Here is a 12117-nt window from a genome sequence, read left to right on the forward strand (position 1 = left end):
GCGAGTAATCATGAATTGTAACATTTAAACTGTTTGTGTTTGTCTTTAACATACATATGTTCAGATATTTGAATGGGATAATTATATCCGCAGAACGATGATCATTCTTAATTTTTAAAATTACTCTACAATGAAGAATTTCAATTTGATTTTGCAAAAGACGGAGGGACAAAATGAGTACTCGAACACAGTCAACTAAGAATCGAAACGGTGACTCTGTCCACACATGCTGCCAAATCCGCTGAGCTTTTTCGGTATTTTCTGGAGTTGCATTTCACGGAAGAATGTTTATGGTAACGATATTGAATTGCTGACGAACGGCTTTATTGTCCCTGCAGCGGAAAACCAGTAATGTACTCGACAGGAATTGCGAATGGAATCCCGAAAAGCATATGCACTGCGTCGGAGATGCACTGAATGTATACGACGTGAATATTAATTAGAAATACTCCCTGTGCAAGCGGTGAAATTATTACAATCTGTTAAGCAATGGTCCGTAATGGAGTTAGAACCATAGAACCCCAACAGCTTGGGAGTAGCCTATTTGCCCCATCATGCCCACACCGACCCGTCTCCCTGCTCAATCTTCGTATCCCGGCATTTCTCATATCTAATTCACGTAGCGGGCACATTCTTCTACTTTATGGAGAAATTTAGAATGGGCAATCCATCAAAACTGCGCATCTTTAGACTCTAGGAGGAAACCTACGCAAACATGTATAGAGTATGCAAACTCCAGGCAGCCAGTGGCCCGATGGGTTGAATCGAGCCGGGGTCCTTGGCGCTGTGAGGCAGCAGTGTTAACCACTGAGCTTAATTTCAACGCCGATAAGCGGGCAATTGTACGTTTAACATTGTTTAGAGCGCACTACGTTTGTTAAATGCAGTTCTGTTCATCTTCTTAGACAACAGAGAACGTGGAGATGGTACAAAGATGACTAATGAGGATGACATTGGAAATTTGTGGGTTTAGATATCGGAAAAGGGTTGAGCGGCTAGATTTCTCTCCTGGTGGGAGCGTCAGGGTGACTTAACTGGGGTGTTTAACATCATAAAAGACTCTGAAAGAGTTGATAGAAAGAGAATGTTTAATTTGATGCGAAAGACCGCCAGGAAAGGCCATCAAGCCACATAATACTCATAAATGTGCACACCTTCTGTTCAGGAGTATGGCAGAGACTGCTGCTATTGAGTGTTTCAAATTACTCCGAGAACTTTTTTTACTTTGCTATCGTCTTGTAATTTCCTCTCTGCGCTCAGTAATATTCGATGGAGTTGCCAAGGGCCGAAAATGGGGCGGGACGATCGCGGAGCTGCGGTCCCATGAGATGATTGGAGGAAGGCATGTGAATAAAGGTCGTGCAGTGTTCCAGTCTTTTTGCTGATATTGCTTATAATTGTTTATATTATATGCGTTTTTAAGCGTTTTAAGTGTTGTTTTTAAGGCTTCTTGGGTACTGATAGCTGTTTGCAAATATTTCCAGGCGTTTTCTATGTGTTTCCAGATGTTATGTGTGCCTCCAGATATTTGCAGGTATTTGCAAGAGTTAATTCATTCAAGGTTTTAATTGTAGATCCACAGACCCGTCAAACAGAGAAGAGGGCAAAAGCAGAGTGGCGTGGAAATGAGTAGTGCTTGTGTTGGTGTGCGACGGGAGTGAGTTTCGGGTCATGACTATGTTGGGGGTTGATAGATAAAGGGATGCAAGATGTTGGTAATTCTGTGGGACTGGGTTTACGCGGAGCCCTGAGGGTAAACAGATGCCAGTTGTCGGTTGTGCATCGTGCTTAATGCATGCTGAATACCGAGGGAACGAGAGATATGGCTGTGCAGGGAGTGTTGCTGGTGCATTTCCGTGGGAGCCAGCACCTTTTGTGGCTGCCGGCGTGAAATAGACAGGACCTCTAACTACGGATTTAAAAACACTTGTAAATCCGACATAAGTCGGGGTGAATGGTTGGGTATGTTGCGGATAATTGACCCAACCTTGCTCATCCATGTGCTCGTCTGGGCCATGATCATGAGTTCCCAAAGAGACCTTCTTGGCAGAACGGAAGGTCCCAGCATGAGTTGGTTACTGGGAATTTGCGCCTCCATTGCGGTTTTCAGTTGAGGTGAGTGTCTCAGTGGTATTGGAACATCTAGATGAATGAAATCCGCAGAATTAGATGGTGAACTAAATATGCATATCATTTCCTTTCATATACACCCGGCAGTTTTGATATCTCAAACTTTCGGCTGATGCAGACCATGATATTTGCTATCGAAGAAATAAATCGGAGCACATCTCTACTTCCGAATATCACTTTGGGATATGAGATCTACGATGACTGCTCGATCTCCGCGATAGCGTCGAAAGCAGCGCTGGCTTTGGTGAATGGAGAGCAAGAATTAATTGAGCACCCTGAATGTAAAGGTTCCTCAAATGTCGCAGCCATTATTGGCTGTACTATATCCACGTCCTCCATTGCAGCCGCAAGGGTCGTTGGAACGTTTGGAATTCCAATGGTAATGCATCAAATATTTGGCTGCATTTTTAAAACGCATATATCCTATGATAGAATCCATAAATAGGAAACATTTGGCGCATCCAATCTGTCTCGACTGTCCGAAGACCATTCCACTCCATCCCCAGATAACCCTTAACAGTATGCGACAATTTTGCATGGCACCTCCATATAACCTGTACATCTTTGTACTGTGGAAGGAAACGGAAACACACGTGGAAAACCCACTGAAACACGGGGAAAACGTGCAAAATCCAAATTGGTACCCAAGGATGGAATTGAAACTCGGGCCTGATGCTGTTTGGCAGCAGCGTGAAGCACTGAGCCACCTTGTCGCCCAAATTTTCATCATGGTAGCTTTTCTGTTACTTCCAGTTTTTGTTGTATTGAAATTCTTCTATGTGTCATAATGCAATTTGTCCTCATGTTCCCACACTTTCTTCTGCCTTGGAAAACTTATCCAATGACGAGCGGCACGGTGGCACAGTGGTTAGCACTGCTGCCTCACAGCGCCAGAGACCAGCGTTCAATTCCCGCCTCAGGCAACTGTCTGAGTGGAGTTTTCGCATTCTCCCCGTGTCTGCATGAGCCCCCTTCGGGTGTTCCGGTTTCCTCCCCTAGTCCAAAAATGTGCAGGTTAGGTAAATTGACCATGTTGGGTGGGTTGCTCTTAGGAGCGTCGGTGTGGACTTGTTGGGCTGCAAGTAATCTAATCAATGATGTGCCACCATCTCCCACATACCGCCCATTTGTTCACGAAGGGACAACGCCGTCATAAAGAAAACGTAGTTTCAGAAGATGTTCAAGGTTTCAGTAGAACATTCTTCTGGTAAAGCCCTACAGGGAGACAGCTCTCTTTTTGTCACGACGCTGTTTCAGCATATCATTTGACAGTTTTTTAAACTGCGTGAATGGATTATAATCATGTGATTATTTAAATGCAAAGATGTTTAGATTTAATATTGCACTTATATGCAATAATCAAATTCATTCACCCTGAAGACATTTTTAACATGTTTCCAAAAACGATGAGTTCCCAAAGAGACCTTCTTGGCAGAACGGAAGGTCCCAGCATGAGTTGGTTACTGGGAATTTGCGCCTCCATTGCGGTTTTCAGTTGAGGTGAGTGTCTCAGTGGTGTTGGAGCATCTAGATGAATGAAATCCGCAGAATTAGATGGTGAACTAAATATGCATATCATTTCCTTTCATATACACATTTTCTCCACAGATTAGTTATTTCTCCACTTGCTCCTGTCTGAGCGATAAGCAAGAATACCCGACTTTCTTCAGAACGATACCAAGCGACAAATATCAGTCCAAAATTCTTGCTGAGCTCGTGAAAACCTTTGGTTGGAATTGGATTGGGACTGTTAGGAGCAACACAGATTATGGGAATTTTGGTATGAGGTCATTTATCGAGGAGGTCCAAAAACTTGGGGTTTGCATCGCGTATACTGAATCGTTTCACAGAACCGATCCCGGCTGGAAAATCAAGAAAATCGTGCAGGTAATGAAAGAGGCGACCACAAAGGTGGTTGTTGGATTTTTGCAAGGTGGAGATATGCGAGTGTTAATTAAGGAGATTTGGCGCCAAAATGTAACAGGGATACAATGGATTGGAAGTGAAGGGTGGATTCGAGAAGATATATTCTCACACGAAGAAAGCGGAAGGTTTCTTATTGGGGCCATTGGTCTAACAACCAGAAGGACAGAAATATCCGGTCTCAGAGACTATCTTATCAAAATTCATCCCTCTAGGTTTCCTGACAACACTTTTGTGAAAACGTTTTGGGAGACTCTATTCTCGTGCTCTTTAATGAAGGACGACACCATAAAGACTGAAAGTTCTCCATTTCAAGTGAGGCCATGCACAGGGAATGAACATTTAGACGGGTTAGAAAATGCTTACCTTCCAGCAATAATGGACGGAAGTTCCTATCATGTGTACAAAGCCGTTTATGCTGTCGCTCATGCACTTGACGATATGCTGTCTTGTAAAGAAGGCAATGGCCCATTTATGAATAATGCTTGTGCTCACATTTCCAGCTTTGAACCCTGGCAGGTAGGAAAATATTTCGTTTTGTTCTAGAAAAATCCCTAGCTTTGGAGTCCGTACTGTTCTATTTCCACTTACGGACTTCTTCACGGGTTCCGTTTAACAAACAGCCCTGTTTGTAAAAATATATTTCCCTCAGAGAATGAGAGGAAAGCATTCCAAAAGTACGTATCGAAATACAAATTGAGCATAACAAATATTGGGAATTCACTCGCATAGAAATGTGGATATCAAACCTAAATACATTATTGCAAGTACCTCCAAGGCCTTCAGCGGCATCTTTGACACAGTAAATTGTTTACGAGGTTTAGTCAGTGTTGTGATGTAGAAAACAGAAAATATAAACTCTTGCCGACGAGTAACGGTGTTAGCTTTTGTTGTGGGATAGGTATTGGTAATCTTTGTCTTTTCAGAGTCTGACTGAACCTTATTGCTTAATTTAAAATATGTCACCCGACAATTCAGCACTCAGTGGGAGGTACTCTGCACTGTCTATCAAATCCCCGTAGTGGGACCAGACTCCATATATTCTCAAATAGAGTATTTACAGCTGACATTGACAATTCGATCTGATACCGAATATCAGAAACTTGCAAAAATGGAACATGATCTCTAAACTTGATTTGTTCTTCGCCAGATGCTAATTTATGATATCATTCATTTCTAAAGTATTGGTATTCCTTTGTAAAAAATATTTTTAATCCGTGCATCCAAATGATAATCAAACATTTACATGCCTTGCATTATCCTCCTGTAGCTGCTGCACTATCTACACTCAATAAATTTCACTGCTCAAACTGGGGAAATCGTGTATTTTGACGAAAAAGGTGATCCAGTCCCAACGTATGACTTAGTAAATTTACAAATGAATTTGGAAGATAGACTTGAAATTATAAAAATTGGATATTATGAAGGTTCAGCACCGGAGGGACAAGAAGTTGTTCTAAATGTGAGAGATATCGTGTGGAACTCCATTGGAAAACAGGTATTTCCTTTACGAATGTACTGAGTAACAATGGCTAAAAAAAGGTGACATTTAGACGTGAAAATAAAAGTTGAAAAGTGTTTTTGTGAACCATTATAGTGGGTGTCACTGGTGAGGCCGTTATTTATTGTCCTTTCTTATAGCCCTAGTTGTACACACAATTGTATGGTTTCCTCGGGCACCTGATCACATATTCACTTCTTCCCTAATCCCTTAAAACCTAAGATTTTGTTCCTCTTTCTCGTTGCGAGTACTTCTGTGCGATTCAACATTTGACAACCGACAATGACTACATTGTTATTATGAGACTCTTACTTCCGGATTTTTCTTTAATCCAAAGTCAACCACCTTCCGTGGCAGGACTCGAACCAGGGTCCCCAGAACATTATCTGGGTTTCCGGATTAATAGCCCGGCGATAACACCACGAGGTCATCGCCTTCCCTCATAATTACCATCATAGGTTTGAAGAAAAAATGTACCTCTAATGACTGAAAAAAAAAGGTTTTACCGATACGTTAACCTTACGTTATCGAGCGTCCTCCTATCTCAATTTTTGCTAAAGCTGTTCCAAAATTTTAATGAATGCAATCTGTATTCACAGCCACAAATACTTCACCTACAGGTTTCGAAGTTATTTTTCCTTGAAGGACGATTTCATGTTGATCTGTGTATTGTAGAAATACATTAGTAGTCATTAGAATTAGAAATCATTTTTCTCGTCGATTTCCAACAAACGTATCAAGAACACTTGAACTGTCAAATGCGCAATTCATCATAACAGTGTTGGTCAAAACCATGTTTCATATTTTCACTTGAATTTACTAACCTGACTGGACTAATAAAGATTTTAACATGTAGAGCAAGACCATTGATATCTTGCCGAATGTTAATCATTCAAAGGCAATTGTAAAATGATGCATATTTAATGACACAACTTCATATGTTTGTTCAACAAAGTATTTATAAATTAAAGCAAGAGTTGTGTTTGTGGCATTGTTTTGAGATGGTCCGTGTAACTCGTTGGAAAGAAAGGGATTTCTTCATAATTGCCTTTCAGAAGATATCGCTGACCCTTATTTTATAAACACCACAAATCACCTGATAGTGGTCGTTTTCCTTTTGGCAGGAAGCTGAAAGACATCGTTTCAACGTGAATGGAATAACGGCAACAAACTGTCAAATCAAAGCTGCGCGTGTCTTGGAGTTCAGTTGCGCGTTTCTAGGGGTTTTTTTTGTCAAACATCAGTGCCTGGCATTTCCTGAACACATATATTAATCATTCGGAATGCTTTCAAGCCTGGGTGATATCCAAGTCTTCGTCCATGTGGGTGAGACTTGTCCATTATTAGAGCAATAGCAAATTGAACCAAGCGCTATTCAGTTTCAGCAAATAACACCATATTAATGACTTTTTTCCGTTTTACTTTCACCTACTTACCTTTTGTGGGAGATGGAGTATTTGCGGGGGACAGTGAAGAGCGCGCAGGGCAGGTGTAGGGGGTAGGGGCGGTGAGAGAGAGGGAGCCCAGCGCGATTGAAAGCGAGTCAGGGTGGGTAAGCGTTAGATAGCGAGACCAGCAAAGACAGTGATTCCGTCCTTGCAACAAAAGATTTCGCGGGCATCTGTGGCGGTGAGAGCAGGTAGCCCTAGTACCTTGGCAGATGCGGCCGTGTCGAGCACGGGAACACCGAGATCCAGTCCAATAGGGAGAGATCGAGCCCATTTGGTGAAAGCGAGCCAGCATGGCTAAGTACGTAAGGAGATCTGCAGTGTTGAAACATTATTTTTATTTATTTTTCTACTTTATGCTAAGGACATTATTGTTGAACTTTTAGCTATATTGTTTATTTTTCAAGGTACCTAGGTACTTTTGGATCTAAGATTGTACCTGGAATGGCAACAGTGTACACTGTTCACTGCAGTCCTTTATCCCCGTACTTGATAATATTAATAATACTAATATTATATGATGATAGTTCACGTGAAAGAAATCTCGGTCCAATTCTTATCTTAAAATTCCTTGTTATGTGGTACCGCTGAGCGAGTCGTGTTTGACAGCACTAATGATGTTATGATTTTGCTGACGATCGAGTGTGAGTGAGGGATGGGTTTTGGCTAGGTGGACAGTGAAATTGTCACGCTTGACGGGCAGGGCTTACTTCGGTAAATTTCAAGAAATTTCGTACCTGCGTTGGGCAGTTTGGAGTTCCTGTTGTATCCACTGCGCTTAGCCGTTTCTCCATATCTCAGATAGATCTCCTGGGCTGAAAATGTTTGAAAGCACTTGAGCGCAAATAGAACATAGAACATAGAAAAATACAGCGCAGTACAGGCCCTTCAGCCCTCGATGTTGCGCCGATCCAAGCCCACCTAACCTACACTAGCCCACTATCCTCCATATGCCTATCCAATTAAATGCCCATAAAGAGGGAGAGTCCACCACTGCTACTGGCAGGGCATTCCATGAACTCACGACTCGCTGAGTAAAGAATCTACCCCTAACATCAGTCCTATACCTACCACCCCTTAATATAAAGCTATGCCCCGACGTAATAGCTGACTCCATACGTGGAAAAAGGTTCTCATGGTCAACCCTATCTAAACCCCTAATCATCTTCTACACCTCTATCAAGTCACCCCTAAACCTTCTTTTCTCCAATGAAAACAGTCCCAAGTGCCTCAGTCTTTCTAAATATGATCTTCCTACCATACCAGGCAACATCCTGGTAAATCTCCTTTGCATCCGTTCCAGTGCCTCCACATCCTTCCTATAGTATGGCGACCAAAACTGCACACAATACTCCAGATGCGGCCGCACCAGAGTCTTATACAACTGCAACATGACCTCAGGACTCCGGAACTCAATTCCTCTACCAATAAAAGCCAGTACGCCATATGCCTTCTTCACAGCACAATTTACCTGGGTGTCAATTTTCAGAGAACTGGGTATATGGACACCAAGATCCCTCTGCTCATCCACACTACAAAGTATCCGACCATTAGCCCAGTACTTCATCTTCTTGTTAACTCTTACCAAAGTGAATCACTTCACACTTATCTACATTGAACTCCTTTTGCCACCTTTCTGCCCAGCTCTGCCGCTTATCTATATCCCGCTGTAACCTGCCACATCCTTCCTCATTGTCAACAACTCCACCTAATTTCGTATAATCCGCAATGTGATGTAATCCACTATCATTGATGTCGAACAGGTTCAGGGACCAGCTATCTCTTTTGAACTGATATCTGACCACTACCATATAGGACTGGATGTGGCAACGAGAAAATTAGTGACATCCAGTTTCCAGTGGCAAAAGATTGGTCACTTATAGAACGAAGGCGCTGGACGCAAAATATAATACCCAGAGAATTGTCATGATCTGCAATGGATTATCTGATGGGCAGTAACGTGTCGATTAGTCGATATTCAAAACACTATTGGCTTAATATTTGAAGTGAAAAACTGACAGGGAACAGTGTCAGGCTGCAGACATTGCCATATACTTCTACCAATGACAAAATACGAGCATCTCAATATGTTAAAAATCACACAACACCAGGTTATACTCCAACATGTTTATGTTTAAGCACTAGCTGTCAGAGGGCCGCTCCTCCATTAGGTTGTGTGATGTTTAACCTCGGCCACCCAGTCCAACATCGGCACCTCCAAGTCATCTCAATATGCGTTATACTCCGAATCGAATATATGGATAACACATGTATCTTTACTTTGTCTTAGATTCCACGTGCCCTTTGCTCAGAACCTTGCCCACAAGGCACAAGAAAGGTCAGCAGGAAAGGTCAGCCAATATGTTGTTTTGACTGCGCAGAGTGCGCCGATGGTGAGATTAGCAACACCACAGGTATGTACAAACATGGCGGCCACACTCTGCTCCATGGACAAAGTTATTTGCATATTAATTTTTTTTCATTCTTGCAGATTCCACCGACTGCGTGAAGTGTCCTTTGGAATATTGGTCCAGTCAACAAAAAGATCATTGTGTTCCCAAAAAGATTGAGTTTCTTTCCTTCCAAGAGGTTCTGGGCTGCGTCTTAGGGGGTTTTGCTTTAGTGGGAGTATGTCTTTCATTGTGTGCAACTACTATATTCTTCCGGTATCGCGAAACTCCTCTAGTTCGAGCAAACAATTCGGAGCTGAGCTTCCTCCTCCTCTTTGCACTAACACTTTGCTTCCTGTGCTCACTTACCTTCATTGGAAAACCGACTGAATGGTCTTGCATGTTGCGGAGGACTGCGTTTGGAATTGTATTTGTTCTCTGTATTTCCTGTATTTTGGGGAAAACGGTTCTTGTTGTGATCGCTTTTAAAGCAACTCTTCCCAACAACAACTTGATGAACTGGTTTGGACCCATGCAGCAACGGTTAAGTGTGTTCGCCCTCACATTTCTTCAAGGTTTAATTTGCACAATCTGGCTCATTGTATCACCTCCTTATCCAGTGAAAAACATGACGTATTATAGAGACATCATTATTTTGGAATGTGACGTGGGCTCTTTAAAAGCGTTTTATTTTGTATCCAGTTATATTGGTCTTCTCTGCACTGTATGCTTCCTGTTGGCTTTTCTTGCCCGGAAACTTCCAGATAATTTCAACGACGCGAAGTATATAACTTTCAGTATGCTGATCTTCTGTGCTGTTTGGATCACTTTCATTCCGGCTTATGTCAGCTCTCCTGGAAAGTACACGGTGGCTGTCGAAGTGTTTGCCATTTGGGCGTCAAGCTTTGGTTTACTTGTCTGCATTTTTGCTCCAAAATGTTATATTCTCTTAGTCAAACCGGAGAATAACACAAAGAAAAACATGATGGGCAAATGATCTTCATTCTAGTTCTAAGCTTTCTCGATTTCTGCCCATAAAACGTTCAGTCTGGTGATTGTTGTTCCAATATTAACATTTCTTGTTGAGTAAACAATTTGCATTTGCTTTCGTAAATTTGTGTTTTCTTCTAATAAATAGAACCATAACGATTTACTTCGATTTTGCTTCATCTTTCTTGTTATTCGTGAAGGCTGTTTTGTAACCGAGGTTTAAACGTATTGGCGCCGACGGTGAGCCGCTTATGTTGGTCTGAATATGATTTCCATGCACAAGCTGCACTGATTAATTTGGCCCTTCGTTTCGTTCGCCATGCTTTTCATTTAGCTCGTTGACTGGGGTAATTTTCATCTCAGTTTGTTCAATCACGATGTGCAGTTGCACATTCTCCGCATAGAACAGGGCCTATTGCTGTCCAATCAACCAAAGAACTGCATGTGCTAGAGATCGGAAATAAAACCGCAAGTGCTGGAGAACCCTAGAAAGTATGGCAGCCTCCGTGGAGAGTTAACGTTCTCTATCAGGAATGCTAGAAGCTCGGAAAAAAAACTGATGTTTATGCCGCAGCCAAATTGGGGGAAAAGTTTCCGGTGGAGATCGACCTGGACAGACAGAGAATTGAAATGGGCCGGTTAATAATAAGACAAAGGATAGCAGACCAGGACAAGAGAAAAGCTGAAGAACTGATCAGAAAATTGAAGTGAAAAAATGGCAGGGTTGTGCTGAAAGCAAAAATCATGGACCTAGTAGTAGGCGAGAGTTAAAAGTAACTCATGACATAATAGAATTCGGTATGGAGTGGGCAAAAAAAAACTTGGAAGGATGGAATCAGGCTCTAAAGTTATTGAAGCTGATGTTGAGATCTAGAAACTGCAGGGTCTCCGGAGGGAAAATGCGATTTCAGCACTCTTGCACATAATTTACTAAAACGAAGACATGTTCAGTAGGTTATAGGAAGGAAAATGAAAAATTGGCCTTTATTTCAAAGGGAGTGGTACATGTTGCGCCTGCAGTCATAGCGCTTCGAAGAATGGGAGGCGACCTTCTTGAAACATACAAAGTTCTTAGGGAAATTGACAGGGTAAATGCAAAAGGTTATAATCTCGCGATGGAGAATGTAGGAGCAGAGGGCTTAATCTCAGTATAAGTGGTCGCCCACTTAAGACAGAGATGAGGTGTACAAAAGCTTGGTTGGACAGACTCAGGTTTTCCTTCGGACAGAAGAGATTGAGAACGGACGTGACTAAGACTTATCTAACTGCGCAGCATAAAGATCGTGTACCCTTGATAGAGGAATAAATGACCAAGGGCATAGCTTTGAGGTAAGAGGCAGAAGGTTCAGAGGAGGTGTGAGGACAAACGTCCTTACTCAGATGGTCGTGGGAATCTGGAACTCCTTGTTTGCAAGAGTGTCAGAGGCAGAAACCTTCAGAACTAGTAGTAAGCATTTAGATATGCACTTATAATGCCCCAACAAATAAAACTATGAGCCAAGTGGTGGATAATGGGATTAGAGGATAATTAGGTCCTTGTGGATTTCCGGCATGTATACAATGTGCTGAAGGGCCATTTCATGTGCTGAAGATCTGTCTGGCTCTATGAATATCTTCCCTTTGAGGATAATGAATCTGTGGAATTACTTACCACATTGGCGTTGTAGGGCTTCATCTTTAAGTACGTCTGAGTATCTGATATAGATAGACTTTTAATTAACAAGGGGATTAATTG

General features: G+C 42.1%; 1 protein-coding gene across 1 annotated transcript; it reads left to right on the plus strand.

Moving 5' to 3' along the window:
• Window positions 1-2224: 2224 nt before the first annotated feature.
• On the plus strand, window positions 2225-10389 carry LOC132821464 (extracellular calcium-sensing receptor-like). Its single transcript, XM_060834055.1, has 5 exons — window positions 2225-2509; window positions 3739-4572; window positions 5324-5551; window positions 9293-9416; window positions 9494-10389. The coding sequence occupies exons 1-5, from the start codon at window positions 2243-2245 to the stop codon at window positions 10387-10389; spliced, it is 2349 nt and encodes a 782-aa protein (XP_060690038.1). The 5' UTR covers window positions 2225-2242.
• Window positions 10390-12117: the final 1728 nt, after the last annotated feature.

This window comes from Hemiscyllium ocellatum, chromosome 13 (genome assembly GCF_020745735.1).
Source record: "Hemiscyllium ocellatum isolate sHemOce1 chromosome 13, sHemOce1.pat.X.cur, whole genome shotgun sequence".
Taxonomy (NCBI): Eukaryota; Metazoa; Chordata; class Chondrichthyes; order Orectolobiformes; family Hemiscylliidae; genus Hemiscyllium; species Hemiscyllium ocellatum.

What these genes read in the sequence shown, in the direction of transcription:
- LOC132821464 (XM_060834055.1), top strand. Translation starts at nt 2,243, where the DNA reads ATGCAGACCATGATATTTGCTATCGAAGAAATAAATCGGAGCACATCT. An exon ending in GAACGTTTGGAATTCCAATG is followed by an intron (nt 2,510 to 3,738) that starts GTAATGCATCAA and finishes TTTTCTCCACAG; the next exon opens with ATTAGTTATTTCTCCACTTG. An exon ending in CCAGCTTTGAACCCTGGCAG is followed by an intron (nt 4,573 to 5,323) that starts GTAGGAAAATAT and finishes ATCCTCCTGTAG; the next exon opens with CTGCTGCACTATCTACACTC.